This window comes from Triticum urartu, chromosome 2, assembly GCF_003073215.2.
Source record: "Triticum urartu cultivar G1812 chromosome 2, Tu2.1, whole genome shotgun sequence".
Taxonomy (NCBI): Eukaryota; Viridiplantae; Streptophyta; class Magnoliopsida; order Poales; family Poaceae; genus Triticum; species Triticum urartu.
Genome location: NC_053023.1, coordinates 5,165,729 through 5,179,231, shown reverse-complemented (window position 1 = coordinate 5,179,231; position 13,503 = coordinate 5,165,729). Strand labels below are relative to the sequence as shown.

Genomic DNA, 13,503 nt, shown 5'->3' with positions numbered 1-13,503 from the left:
CACTGCACGATCGAGTGGTGTCGGATGGTGTTGGACACAACGACGGTTCCAATCGATGGAGTTGGATCGTTTCCTATTTTTGGTCGAAGTCTGTCACCAGGGTCAAATTGCCGGTTTCCTCCCCACCGAATCACAAAATTACAGATTCATCCCTCATTCTTTTTTCTCTTTCCTATAAACCCATGTCAACGGAAGAGGCAGACAACACCACCGTAGTAGTCGTCACCGCCACCTTATAGCCATCCCCTACCTCCCACCCGCTGGTCGATGGCCTCACCTCCTTAGTCCCTCGTCGTCCATGTTGATTGTGTCGGCCCGTCGCATCTGGGCCTCTTCCATCATCTAGGTCGAGGCTACGTTTCAGTCAGAAGAGGAGACGCGCTCCGCACCGCACCACACGATCGAGGGAGGTCGGACGGTGTCTGATGCATCAACGGTCTCAATCGGCGGAGTCGGATCGTTTCCTATTCTTGGCCGAAGTTTGCGGGTCAAAATTGCCAATTTCCTCCCGTCGAATCGCAAAACCATCCCTCGTTATTTTCCCCTTTTCCATAAACCCACATCAACTACAGAGGTGCACAGCACATATACAAACTTGTACGCATTCACGAGGGCCTTTTTTCAATGCAATCCATCCACATCCATCCATCCATCCATCCACCCAAACAGAGATGACATACAAAGTTGGAACTTTTCGAAGGGTTCAAAGATAAAAATCGTAGCTTTTCGCATAGAACAAAAACCGCCGTCTCCGGAGCAAAGGAAAGACGGGGCCTTTCACTCCTCTTCCTCTCCCCCTCACCAGAGTCGTCCTGAGTCCTGACCTACCCAAGCCTCCAATCCAATCCAATCCGGCCGCCGCGGCGTGGCCTAGCCTCGCCGCCGGCCCCTCACCCGCGTCGCCGGCCCCGTCCTAGCCCCCACCGCCGTCTCCGCCCGCAGCCACGGGCGGTTACTATTTGAGGTATGGCCCCTTGGCTGTCCGGCGGTTGCTTAATCCCAAACTAAACCGGCGCAAATCGACGCACGGCGTCCAGATCTGCCCATGGATCTGGGCGATTCCGCGGCCTCCATGGCCTTGGAATCGCCGCCTCGTTCTCCTCGGGATAAGGTTGGGGATTTTTGGGTAGCATGGGGCGGGGGTTATTGAGGTGTTAGGGTTCCATGGAGATAGATCGGGGCTGCTCTTGTTGTTGTTGGATCATCTCCATGTGCTTGCTAAAAGTGGTAAACGAAGCAACCTGATGTGCAGTCACATGCTGCAAGTTGAAGAAAATAAATCTGACACTTTAGAAGGGGGGCATTAACTCAAAGAAAATGCGTGCCGATTAGTCGGGAAGCCATGCGAGATTTGGGTTTTTTCGAGCGTCTGTAACCATGGATGACAAACCTTTTTCATTGTGCGATGCGAATGCAGGACCGGCGCCGAAGTCTGAGTTGAGCGCTTTCCGCGAAGGTTTCGGAGAGCCGGATTGCCTGTCTGGGTGTTCTTCAAGGTTGAGCTCAGGTGAGAACTTTGAAATGAATGAATTGTATGCAGTTGTTGTGCTTGTCCAACTGCACTTGGGTGAATTCGGTAATGCTATGAGCACAGCTTCGATCATGATTACTGCTATTTTGAAGTGAGAATGCATCATAGGTCTCAACTAGCTTGTTCCAGTGGATGCAAAGGATCACGTCGTGCTGCATAATGTGATTGGATATCACTAGGGATAGTTTTGCAATGATGATACACATTTATCGTATGTCTTGAATCATTTTACCGGCACTTCAGCCCCTTGATCTGTTCCACTGCGTCAAATGTTTTAAGCAGGTGACGGTACATCATAGAGGCTGTGCTTGATGTGAATATAGGAGATAGTACTCCCTCCGTAAACTAATATAAGAGCGTTTAGAACACTATTTTAGTGATCTAAACGCTCTTATATTAGTTTACAGAGGGAGTACTTACTAGTCTTAGTACGAATGATATGAGTCTGTTGAGAAAGCTAGCATTGGTGTGTGGGTGATTAGGGAAACATGTTTGTTGAGAATTCTGACATTGTTGTGTGAACTGTGGCATGGGTCTCAGCCGTTATCATTTCAATCAATTTCTGTATGCCGCTGGTGAAAGATGTAATGTTCCATTCACTATTGCAATGTAATATAAAGAATATTGTTATGTTACTTCGGCAAAGGAAAACTGTTGTTTATGTTTTTTAAGGTAAACATGCTGTATATAGTTAAAATTATCTACATTGTTTGTCCTAGTATTGGACATGGATAACTTTTATAACTTTCTGATGATATATTTTATAATTTACTAATTACTACTACTCCCTCCGTCCCGAATTAGTTGTCTCAGATTTGTCTAGATACGGATGTATCTAGACACTTTTTAGATGCATCCGTATCTAGACAAATCTGAGACAACTAATTCGGGACGGAGGTAATAGTATTTTAAGGTGAACGGAATCTTATCAACCGTTTCCTTTACTTATTTGATTGAAGATCATATGATGAGTTACTAAAACGAGGATAAATAAGTTCAAATAACATGATTGCAATTACACCTTTCAGTGCTTTTGCACATGTAGTTTGTGCTGCCACTTCATCAGACTAGGACATATATTGAACCGGAGCACCTAATTATACAGGTCTTGGACATAACAGGGGGCTAGGATATATCAAATCATCTAGTCTCTTGTATTAATCTCATTAGTTCTTGTTAAGAGTTGATTTTACCGCTCTGGTTAGTGTAATATGATCGCTGTTGGTTGAACATATGAATCAATTGGATAGTTAGATTCAATATCTGCAAGGTGCAAATTAATTATCTTAATTGATTGAAATCTTAACTGTATGTAAATTTTATATATAACTTGGATTGCATTGACTGAAGCTCAAACTTGTTAGTTTATTGATAACTTGGATGAGCAGAAAACATATAAATCAATTTCGTACCTTCACTGTTGAAGCTGGTTAACATAAGTTCTTTTTCCCCTTTGGCTGCCTTTCTGATTTCAACATTTTCTGATACTTGTGTATATATCTCGAATAATTAGACTCAGTAAAGATGTAATCATTCCTAGATATGTTTCGATGTTAAATTGACTAGTTATGTTCTTCTAATTGGTCCCAGAACAGCATGTCCAAGATGCCAAATCCAGAGAAGAAGTTGTTCAGGATGCCAAGCGCAGATGCCGAGATGGCTGCACTGCACAAGGAATGGGATGATGCTCGGTGTCCAATTTGCATGGACCATCCTCACAATGCTGTACTTCTGTTGTGCAGTTCTCATGACAAAGGATGCAGATCCTACATATGTGATACAAGCTACAGACACTCAAATTGCCTAGACAGATTCAGGAAAATGAAAGTGAACCGCATGGACAGTTCATCACAGCCAAGCTCTTCCTTGCCTGGAGATACAAGTAACCAAAATGCTTCACAGAGATCCCATCTCGGTCCCAGTAGAGGGAGCCCCAGGCTGTTAATCGATGTACCTGAATTCCGTGAAAATCTCAGTCATGAACATGTCATCCGTAGCCCTGCAGCCGTATCTGGACAACAAGAAGGAACTAACTATAATCAAGGTCCAGTAACATTGGAAGCTCTTATGGGACAAGTGACTGGGCAAGTCGAGTCAGCTGAGGCATCCAACTCAAACGAATTGATGTGCCCACTGTGTAGGGGTGCTGTGAAGGGCTGGGAGATCATCAAAGATGCCAGACAGTACCTGGATGAGAAGCCAAGAAGCTGCTCGCGGGAAGCATGCGCATTTTCTGGTACCTATGGTGCGCTCCGTAGACATGCCAGGAGGGTGCACCCCACTACCAGGCCTGCTGATGTGGACCCATCAAGGCGCCGCGCGTGGCACCGCCTGGAGAACCAGCGAGAGTATGGTGACATAATGAGCGCAATCAGGTCGGCTATGCCTGGGTCAGTTGTGCTTGGAGATTACGTCATTGAAGGTGGGCCAAGTGTAGATGAGCGTGAAGACGGTGGGCCAAGTGAGCGAAGCGGGTCTCTGTTGACAACGTTCTTTCTATTCCATATGATGAACAGTGGTCCGCTGAGATCAGGAGACGAGCCAAGAGCCTCATCAAGGGCCCTGAGAAGGCAGAGGCGCCGCTACCTGTGGGGAGAGAACTTGCTAGGCCTCCAATACGACGACGACGACGATGATGAGGATGAGGATAGCCTAGACGAGGAGGTTCAGAGGCCCAGGACTCGCAGGAGGTTCGTGAGGTCAAGGTCGGAGGAGCGGCGCTGACGCGTGGGCGACCATGGTAACTAAATCCTTCACCCACCGTGAAGTTCTTTACCCCATGAATTAGCGATGACCCCTTGCGTGATCTTTTGCCATGCCAGCCGAGGCGCTAGGTGACATGCTGCTTCAGTCAAATGCCTAAAGTGCAGCACGGATCCTTGCGCTGGAAGATCCAGGTCAACCGTGTCGCGTTTAAAGGGTTGGATGGTTGGCCGCACAAGGCATGACCATCCTCAGGGCATATGCTGGAACGTGTGCTCGCTCGCTGTTGTGACCGAAGCTGCTCTTGATGCACCTCGCGTTGTTTGCTCGGCGTGTTACCTATATCCGTATCTATTGTATATATAGTGTTGGAAGCTAGTACCATTTACCGAATTCGTGCATGTACTCTTTTGCACTTGGTATCTTTGTTCAATTGAAGCTGGTAGGGATTGCATTTGGCCCTGATGGTTTTATGTGTTATGCTGGTTGTTCTATCTGTTCCGGTTATCGCGCTCCATATGCTCCTGTCACAAATCTTTGGAGTGCCTAGTGTTGTTGGCTGATGGTTGTCCCTTTTCATTCTATTGGAACCCTTGCAGGATTATGCTCTGACTGCCGGAAGTGGAGTTTTTTAGCTCAAGCTCAAATGAGCTCGGTCTAAAATCAGGGGAAAAAAATCAAAAATAAATAAATAAATAATCTGAATTTTTTTGGTGAAAACATCGACAAAAGTTTTACGTGCTCATGAAATTTCATCTTGAAATCACTTTCTTGGAAGTCATGGCAAAGAAAACAAATTGATGCTCCAAAAGTGTTATTTTCGAAAGCATTTTGGAGTGTTGTTTTTTTTTGCCATGACTTCTATTAATGTCTTTTCAAGATGAAATTTCATGGGCACGTAAAATTTTTGTCAATGTTTGCACAAAAAAATCAGGATTTCTTGAATGTTTTCTCTTTTTTCCTTTCTAATTTTACTGTTCATATTTGAGCTCGGGAGCAGAAGATGACTTTCCCTGCCTGTTCTGTTATTTTGCCTATTTGGAAAATAGAGGTTGACCTTGCTCCGGCCTCTACTTGCGAAAGTCCTCTTCCTACCTGAGCTCGGGATGAACAGTAAATTATAGGGAAAAAAATTAGAACTTATATAATTTTGTTGGTGCAAGCTTCAACAAAAAACACATTCGTGGAAGTCTTGACAAAAAAAAGGAGCACTCTAAAATGCTTTCAAAAATAGCATTTTTGGAGTGTTGATTTTGTTTTCTTTACAACGACATCAAGAAATGTCATCTTATGATAAATTTTTGCAAGCACACAAAACACTAGTCAAAGTTTGCACCAAAAAAGTTCAGATTCTTCGATTTTTTTTGATTTTATTGTTCCTTAGAGAGCATTTGAGCTCGGGAGTAGATACTTCGCCTTAGTTGACCTTTTTAAAAAATGTGCTTCCCTATTTGGCCTATAGAAAAATATTTCTTCCCAATTTGACACTACTAGTAATTTTGTTCCCTATTTAACACTTACATTTGAAATATGTGCAACTAATTTCACTTTGTGCCAGTATGTGTTAGTATGTCACATAGTGCACTAAGGGTAAAATGGTTTTTCACATCACATTTAACATTGGTAGTGGCAAAAATGGACGGAAATGTCATAGGAAACAAGCAACTGGTAGGATCAAATAGGGAAGAATTTATTTTTTGGGGCCAAAGATGGAAGCACGTTTTAAAAATGGGCCAAATAAGGCTCTAACATATACTTCCTATGTTGCAGAATATTTAATCCCTCCTTCCAAAATATTTAAAGTTTTAGTTTTATCATAAGTTAAACTTCTTTAAATTTAATCATGTTTATAGAAAAATATACAAACATCTACAACACCAAATTAGTTTCACTAATTTTTTCTATAGACTTGTCAAACTTGAAGGAGTCTAGAACTTCAAATATTTTAGATACTCCCTTCCTGTCAGAACAGAAGACCCAGCCGTATTTTTAGACCATTAGTTTGACAAAAACAATTGAAATATATATTAATAACCAGTACACCATCAAATACTTCCTTCAAATATGAATTCAATTATATACCTTTTATACAATATAATAGACAAACCATTGGTTAAATTGATGATATGTTAACACATGGCAAGTTTTGCCTATATACCAAAGCATGGTCAGTAATATATTTGATCCCTTTAGCTTGACAATTCATCATAAATTGTTCTTATTTGCAAAATTTCACGCACTCTTCTATGAATTATTTGCTGGGTACTACGTATATTTTCCCTTTAGCAAACATGGCAAGGAAAATAAGCTCACAGAAAATGATAAACCCTAACAGGCATGCTACGTGCAGCCTTAGATATCATTTGCTGGTTCAATCCTTCTTGTCAACCAAAATATTCCATCAGCCACATACAACCAACCAAACGGACACACATGGCAGTCACCATAAGATTGTTGTACCGATTTGTAAAACTATCTTACCCCGACGACGGAAACTCGATATATATGGTATGTGTTTACCGGCAAACTATATATGGTCCATACAAAGTACAAACATTCTATAGCATATTTCAGGTTAACTTGTGTAGTAGCGCCCACTCGCCGGATCAAACGTTTCTCGTTCGACCGCGTCAATGGCTCGTTAATTTTTTTGTGACATGGTGAAGAACCATCCGGATTAGTCCCAAGGCTCGTGGAGGTTCAGGCTCTCCATGTTCGCCTCGATGTCTCCCTGCACACAGAAACAGGCATGGTCAGGAAATATGGCATGACAATGCAATGCAGCTGCAGGGTTCACTGTTAACCACGGCAGCAACTAGAATTGATGGTGCTGACGACAGCATAAGCCTGAACTTTCTGAATATTGACTGACAGCAATTAAATAAAAACCACTCTTAGGGAATATATGTGCATGTTCATGGGTTCTATATCGTTTTTTTAGATATTTGCCGGCTGCTACATACTCCCTCCGCCCCAAAATAAGTGAGACACTTATTCTGGTACGGAGGGAGTACATCTGAAGAACAGCTACAGTCAAAACATTCACAAAATGCCCATGGTTCTCTTCAAATAACAGGACAACAAAATATTACTCTTTCAATGTCTCCACTCATACAAGTATTACTGAGTAGTAGCTTAGCACACTACTGTAAAGAAAAAAGATGTGCATACCATTGATTTCAAGTCATCTGTTCCAAAGTATGATAGTCTGGCTTCATGTAACGAGTCTGCATTTATTCCCTTGCGTGCACAGCGAGTGTTTTCCTTTTCTTCATAGAAGTCAAAGTCATCCAGAATTGATGTTCCATGGCGATAAGCCTTGAAAATTTTCAACACTTCCAGACCCTGGGGAAGGCCAATCTACATAGAAGAAATAAAGGATAAGATGAAAAGAAGAGAAAATATGGACAATGAGAACCTGAAGTTAAGTTGCAACAAAGCATATGATGAGAAATAAACTTGATATTAGTCGATTTATCGACAAATACAAACATAAGAAAGCAGTAAACTGCACGCGTTCCCATGTGCAATTGTTTGCAGCTAGATTGCTACTAATCTCCACTGCGGCACTGCACCAATATCCAAGGCGTCTCTGGTGTATGGTGTGATGAGTTATCAGGAATTATCAGTGGATTTCGATATTTTACCCTTTTTAAACTTGCAGACACTTTTTAAGTTGGAAAGGTCGTAGGTGAGAGGTTGAACTAAAATTATTTGTCCAAACTCCATAGTTGCATCTCCTGACTGAATATTAGTCGCTACTCAGCTGCACATATGAATATTAGTCGCTACTCGGCTGCACATTCTTTGCAGTTAAGAACTAACTTTATCATTTATCGCCAACATGCCAATACATATGCAATATTGATCTCATTTTGATATGCTTGTTGTGTTGAACACAACAGTACTTGACATACTGAGTAGTTCAAATAGAATGTGAAATGGATGCACGGCATAAGAGATAACATTTCAATCTAGCAAAAGAAAACAAAATAGATCCATGTAGTTCTACTAGGATTCTGCTACTTTACTATACCTGCACTAGAAAATCGCTCGTGTTATTTTTTAGAAGAAACACAAAGTCAGGAAAGAGAGAAGTGGCCGTGTAAGTGACAAAGGAAAGGCAGTAGTGTTAGCGCTATGCAACTAGTAGCATGTTAGATGGATCCAAGTAATATACTGATAATCACATAGGAGCACCTTTGTTCACAGGAGGAATTTACATAAACCTGCTACTCTGAAACCTCCCAAAGTAGCAACTTTTTCTTGAACAATTATTTCTTTCGAAATTTTTTACGGTGCAGAACAAGAAAGGCGAATCATGGTACCTCTTGAGTGTCCCTGCTGAATGTAACAGGTCTGTTGTCATTATTTTCTAGAGTGATATGTTTGAAGAGCCTATTCGGAATGTCCTTTACAATGTGCCAGACAACAGGGAAAAAGCCATTCCATTTATTTTGTTGCCAGAAGTCCATGGTCTTCTTGAAATCAACAGGACCTAACATCTCAGCCAATCCTACAAACTGCCCACTGGTATTAACCTGAAACAGAGAATACAATGAAAGGCTGAAACACCTGTCTCAAAAAAGAAAAAGAAAAAACCAGTTCATACAGTAGCATTACAACGAACAATATATTTCATTGTTTCATTCAAAAATAGTGAGGAGCATCAGTGAATTAAATGCATCTGCTTTGGATAAAATCATTGCTCAGGGCCTCTTTGATTTGCAGGATTCTAAAAACACAGGAATATGAAAAACATACGATTAGAATGTCATGCTCATCTCAACCCTACAGGGTTTTGGTTTGTTTGATTGCATCATAGGAAAAACAAAGGATTCTTTCAGAGGTTTGAGTGGATGCTAGAAATCCTTAGGAAAAATTCATATAGTCCTATGAATCAAAGAACCAACATAGGAAAAATTCCTAGGATTCTAATCCTCCAAAATTTCTATGAAAATCCTTTGAATCAAAGGAGCCCCCAATCTGATGGGCAAGCTTGCGGAGGGCACATTTCAGGGAAATTTGACTTCAGGAAAAGGAAATACAGCACATATTTGATATAATAAGCCTACTGACCAAACAAAACAAAGGGTTACCTCCAAACCAAAATATAAACATCACACTAGTAAGCATTACCTCCGAACCAAAATATAAGACGTTTTTGTAGGCTAAACTAGCCTACAAAAAGCGTCTTATAATTGTTTACAGAGGAAGTAAATCTTAATAATGAAATAGGCTATCATTAACTACTAGTCTTGCTTGATTATCTCAGTTGAACATATAAGTTATGTGATACCAGGGCACTTAAATGCTTTTGCTGCTCTGAAGTGGAAAATGATAAACAATTAGAAGAAGGGCCTTTAAATATTACTCACCGAAAACAAGAGGAAGACAGGACATTTTGTACCCTTTTCCTTCATTAAAATCTGGGCATCATGGAAAGCGGTATCCAGCTTACTGTTCCCATTTGGTGTACTTGCCCAAACATTGTATTTGATACCTTTATGAATATCATCTTCACTATATGACTTTATCATGAAGAACTTGGCCTGTTCATACTGAATTGAAAAGTCTGATTTGTTAAATTGGTCTCTGCGGACCAATGGGCTCAAGATATCTTTCTTCGCAGTCGGTGTTGATGTGTTATTCACTTTGCTTGCACGGGGACCACAAACTTGGTCCCTTATTTCCTCAGAATTTCTCGGTGGGTTATCCCTCCTGCCATTTCTGTAGTTGCTAGTGCTGTTTACAACTCTGTTAGACACCCGTGGTCTTGTGCCAGTATGTCTGGTTGCAGTCATCTTGACTTGCTGATTACTAACAATACCATGGGCAAAACTGTCTCTTGGCTGCCTGTTCCCACAAAAAGGACCTTGCTGGTAGCTTGATAATCGACGTGCCTCGGCATCATGGCACCTCTGACCAGAATACAAAGGTATCTTATCTCGGTAGCGCCAATGGTGAGACATTGTTGGAACCTCCTCACCATAACCTTGTCTAGTTGAGAACGAGGGGATGTCTGCACCATACTGCTGCCACTGTCTTGGGTATGAAATGCCATTAGACTTTTGAGAAGACAGAGAAGGGATCTCATCACGATAACTCTGTCTACGTGAGAGCGAGGGGATTTCAGCACTGTAGTTCCAATGATTTGAGCGTGAAATGCCATTAAACTTCTGATTAGACAGAGAAGGGATTTCATCACCATAACCTTGCCTACTTGAGAGCGAGGAAATTTCAGCACCATAATGCCATTGGCTTGAGCGTGAAAGCACCCCACTGCCATTACACCTCCGACTAGACAGAGAAGGGATCTCATCGCCATATGTCAGCCCTCCAGGTAGTGAAGAGCCCCGGCCCCCATTTTCGAAGCACCATCGACTTGAAAACGAAGTAGCCTCGTCAACACAGCGGCCCCCTCTGGGCATATCAACTATCTGCATCAATGAGAATTCGTCAACGAGGGATATATCTATACACAAAAAGGTTTTGACTGTTTACTACATATGTCAGATACACAACAATATATGCATGCAATCTTTTCTTTCCAGTGCAACTAATGGTCCAAAGATATACCTCGCTGCGGCATTCAATAGATTGACCATTGCAGTTTGCGAAGGGAGTAAATCGATCCAATCCTTTGTAGTGATGCTCTGAGTGACAATCGAAGCTACAATCAACTTTAGCTGCTTCAGTATACGATCTTCTCATGTGAGGACCAGTAGTAGGACCCGACGTAAGATAATCATGCCTTGGCGCAAAGATATCACTTTTGGTTCCGCCTTTTGCCATTACATGACCTGATGCATCTCGATTGCCTGACATCGCTTCCAGTGATGAAGAAGAATCCCAAGAACAGCTCGATAAAGGAAGGTAAGGCCGCTGCCTATCATATTCACTTTGTGGTGACATTGCTTCCTTGGGATATACATGTGACCCAATGTCAGTAGCATACTTGCACTCCGAAGACTCTGCTTCATAATCCTGAGAAGGGAGGAGTTGTTTGAATCTCGGTAGACATAACCATCAAATGTAATATAGAGCATGTTATCCACAAAGTGCATGGCTTCATTAAAACGTACTTTACTTTGCACATACTTGTCGAACAAGTGAACAATAGTTATATTCATTGTGCCATGTTAAACAATGGTCCATCTGAGCACATGCATAAAATGCAGCAACATCTCGCACTTAAAAGACCCATGAGAATGTAAATGCATATTCCGCCCCTGAATTAAACCAAGTGTTCATATCACACAGACAACAAGCTGAAATGTCAAATCATCTTGGTAATAAATACAATGTCCCTGGGCGTGTTATGCTTGAGTAATCAAAGATTCAACATATTTATCTAGTCAGTTGGACTGTAGCAAATATTTTTAGTTCAGAAAAATAGAACCCAAATTATACAAGAGGTAGTGTTTGATTCATCTTTTTTCATTATAACATAGACAGTGCTGTAAAACTGTACGAGTAAACAACAAAGGGTATACACTCATACCAGAAACGACAAAGCCCTGTTTGCATGAGAAAGAAAATCAGCATCCTCTTCACTTTTCACACCGTCCCCTGCACGATGAGGAAGGAATTGACAGCAAAATAAGAACCAAGACCCAAAAAGACTTAATCAGATCAGCAGGACACATACACGGCCAAGGCAAGGAATCGTCGTCTCCCTCGGCAGCCGCATCACTCCAAATGTTTTTCCTCGTGAAGACGGAGGCTCCTCCGTTATCTGCTTCTGGCGTTGCTGCAGCCGCCGAGGCGGGTGGATCAAAGGCTTCCTTCATCTGCCAAACAAATGCGAGTTAGTAAATGCAAGAAGTGATGTATGTATCATTGGATAACAGTATTAAAGTCGTGGCTCGTTTGTGAAGTGCTGCAAATGGCCAACGCAAGGGTGAAGTACCAAGCATGTCACAACAGCTACATACATATCCTTGGATCATTTATACTTGTAAAAAAAAATCCCTGACGGTCGTGTGCATGCGCATAACTTGACACATATGACATGCCACTGCTTCTAGTTTGTTTTCCTAGCCATCATCACCACACCTGGTCATTAGGTGGATCTCATGAGATGCCACATTCAGTCATAAAGGGGGCATCAGCCATCTATCCATCCACCCCCTAGGTAGATGGAAGTTTTTAATAAGACCAAACCCTGACAGACACGGGGCAAATATTCTAGTCTAGTACCGATAAAGACCATCAGCCATCCATCCAGCCAGTGGGTCAGTCAGTGAGTGAATCGATTCACACTGCCGCGAACAAAATCTCGCCCCGCCGGAAGACGAACATTGGAGTCTTTCTTGGCCGCACGCATTCCCGGCGGCCGTCGCCCGGCCGTCTCGATCAGCACGCGCACACAGTGCGGGGGGACTTGAGCCGGGAAAAAAAAACAATCCGCGCCTGGCAGGGAACCCTAGGACGGACGGACGGATTCGGAGGCGTGGCGGAGGGAACCGCCGGCCGGACGCATTGGATTGGATTGGAAATATGTACAGACATAAAAGGAAAGAAAGAAAAAAAAAGGCGGCCGCGTGGAGGGAGGATGTGGGGGGGGGTGGGGGGGGGGTGCCAGCACGATCCGGCGTACCTGTGGGCGGGCGATCGATCCCCACTCCGTGCTAGTCCAGTGCCAGCGCCAGCGGAAGAAGAGGAGAGGCCGCCGCGCCGCGCCGCGCCGAGGGACGCACGCACGTCGCCTGGTGTGAGCTTGCGGGAGATGTCGCCGGAGATGAGGATGGATTTGTTTGGGGAGGAGGGATTTGGGGAGGGGACGATAAGACGGGACGGACGGAGGCGAGGAAGAAGGGAGAGTGGGAGCGAGCGGAGAGTGCGTGCGTGCGCCTCCCTCGCTTCGGTTACCCTTCCCCCTCCTCTGCTACTCGGGCCCGGCCCGGCCCAGCCCAGCCCGTCCAGACGGCCCTTGGCGGTGCTGCACGAGAGGTACCCATCTACTGGACTGGACCGGGCCGGGCCGGTCTCTGGGCAACTACATCCACTGATTACCACATTCAAATACATCATCCCTGGCAACCCCTCAAAAAAATAAAACAAGATACATCCATGCACCCGGTTTGAACCCCCAAAAAACCCATCCGATTTGCATTGACATGCGTCTAACATCTACTCCGCGTCTAACAGAGAGGAGGAGGTCAGATGAGACGAGGAAGAGGTGCCGCTTGGGATCGGGGAAGCGTCCGGCAGGGGTTGAGGGAGGCGTCTGGAGGGGAGTCGAGCGAGAGAAGAGAAAATGGGTG

General features: G+C 43.4%; 2 protein-coding genes across 3 annotated transcripts; one reads left to right on the top strand and one right to left on the bottom strand.

Moving 5' to 3' along the window:
* Positions 1-738: 738 nt before the first annotated feature.
* On the top strand, positions 739-4,699 carry LOC125534984. Of its 2 annotated transcripts, none has more exons than XM_048698044.1 (4): positions 739-964; positions 1,418-1,507; positions 3,127-4,271; positions 4,354-4,699. In XM_048698044.1, exon 3 carries the CDS (start codon positions 3,128-3,130, stop codon positions 4,253-4,255), a length of 1,128 nt encoding a protein of 375 aa, XP_048554001.1. In that variant the 5' UTR covers positions 739-964; positions 1,418-1,507; position 3,127; the 3' UTR covers positions 4,256-4,271; positions 4,354-4,699. The 2 variants fall into 2 exon arrangements, with proteins under 2 accessions (XP_048554001.1, XP_048554002.1); XM_048698045.1 differs by having other exon boundaries at positions 3,122-4,271.
* A 1,854-nt stretch (positions 4,700-6,553) lies between these two features.
* LOC125534982 lies at positions 6,554-13,090 on the bottom strand. Its single transcript, XM_048698043.1, has 8 exons — positions 12,837-13,090; positions 11,886-12,027; positions 11,739-11,806; positions 10,814-11,221; positions 9,613-10,674; positions 8,563-8,775; positions 7,406-7,594; positions 6,554-6,965 (listed from the first exon to the last, which is right to left on the bottom strand). The coding sequence occupies exons 2-8, from the start codon at positions 12,025-12,027 to the stop codon at positions 6,912-6,914; spliced, it is 2,136 nt and encodes a 711-aa protein (XP_048554000.1). The 5' UTR covers positions 12,837-13,090; the 3' UTR covers positions 6,554-6,911.
* Between the last annotated feature and the right edge of the window lie 413 nt (positions 13,091-13,503).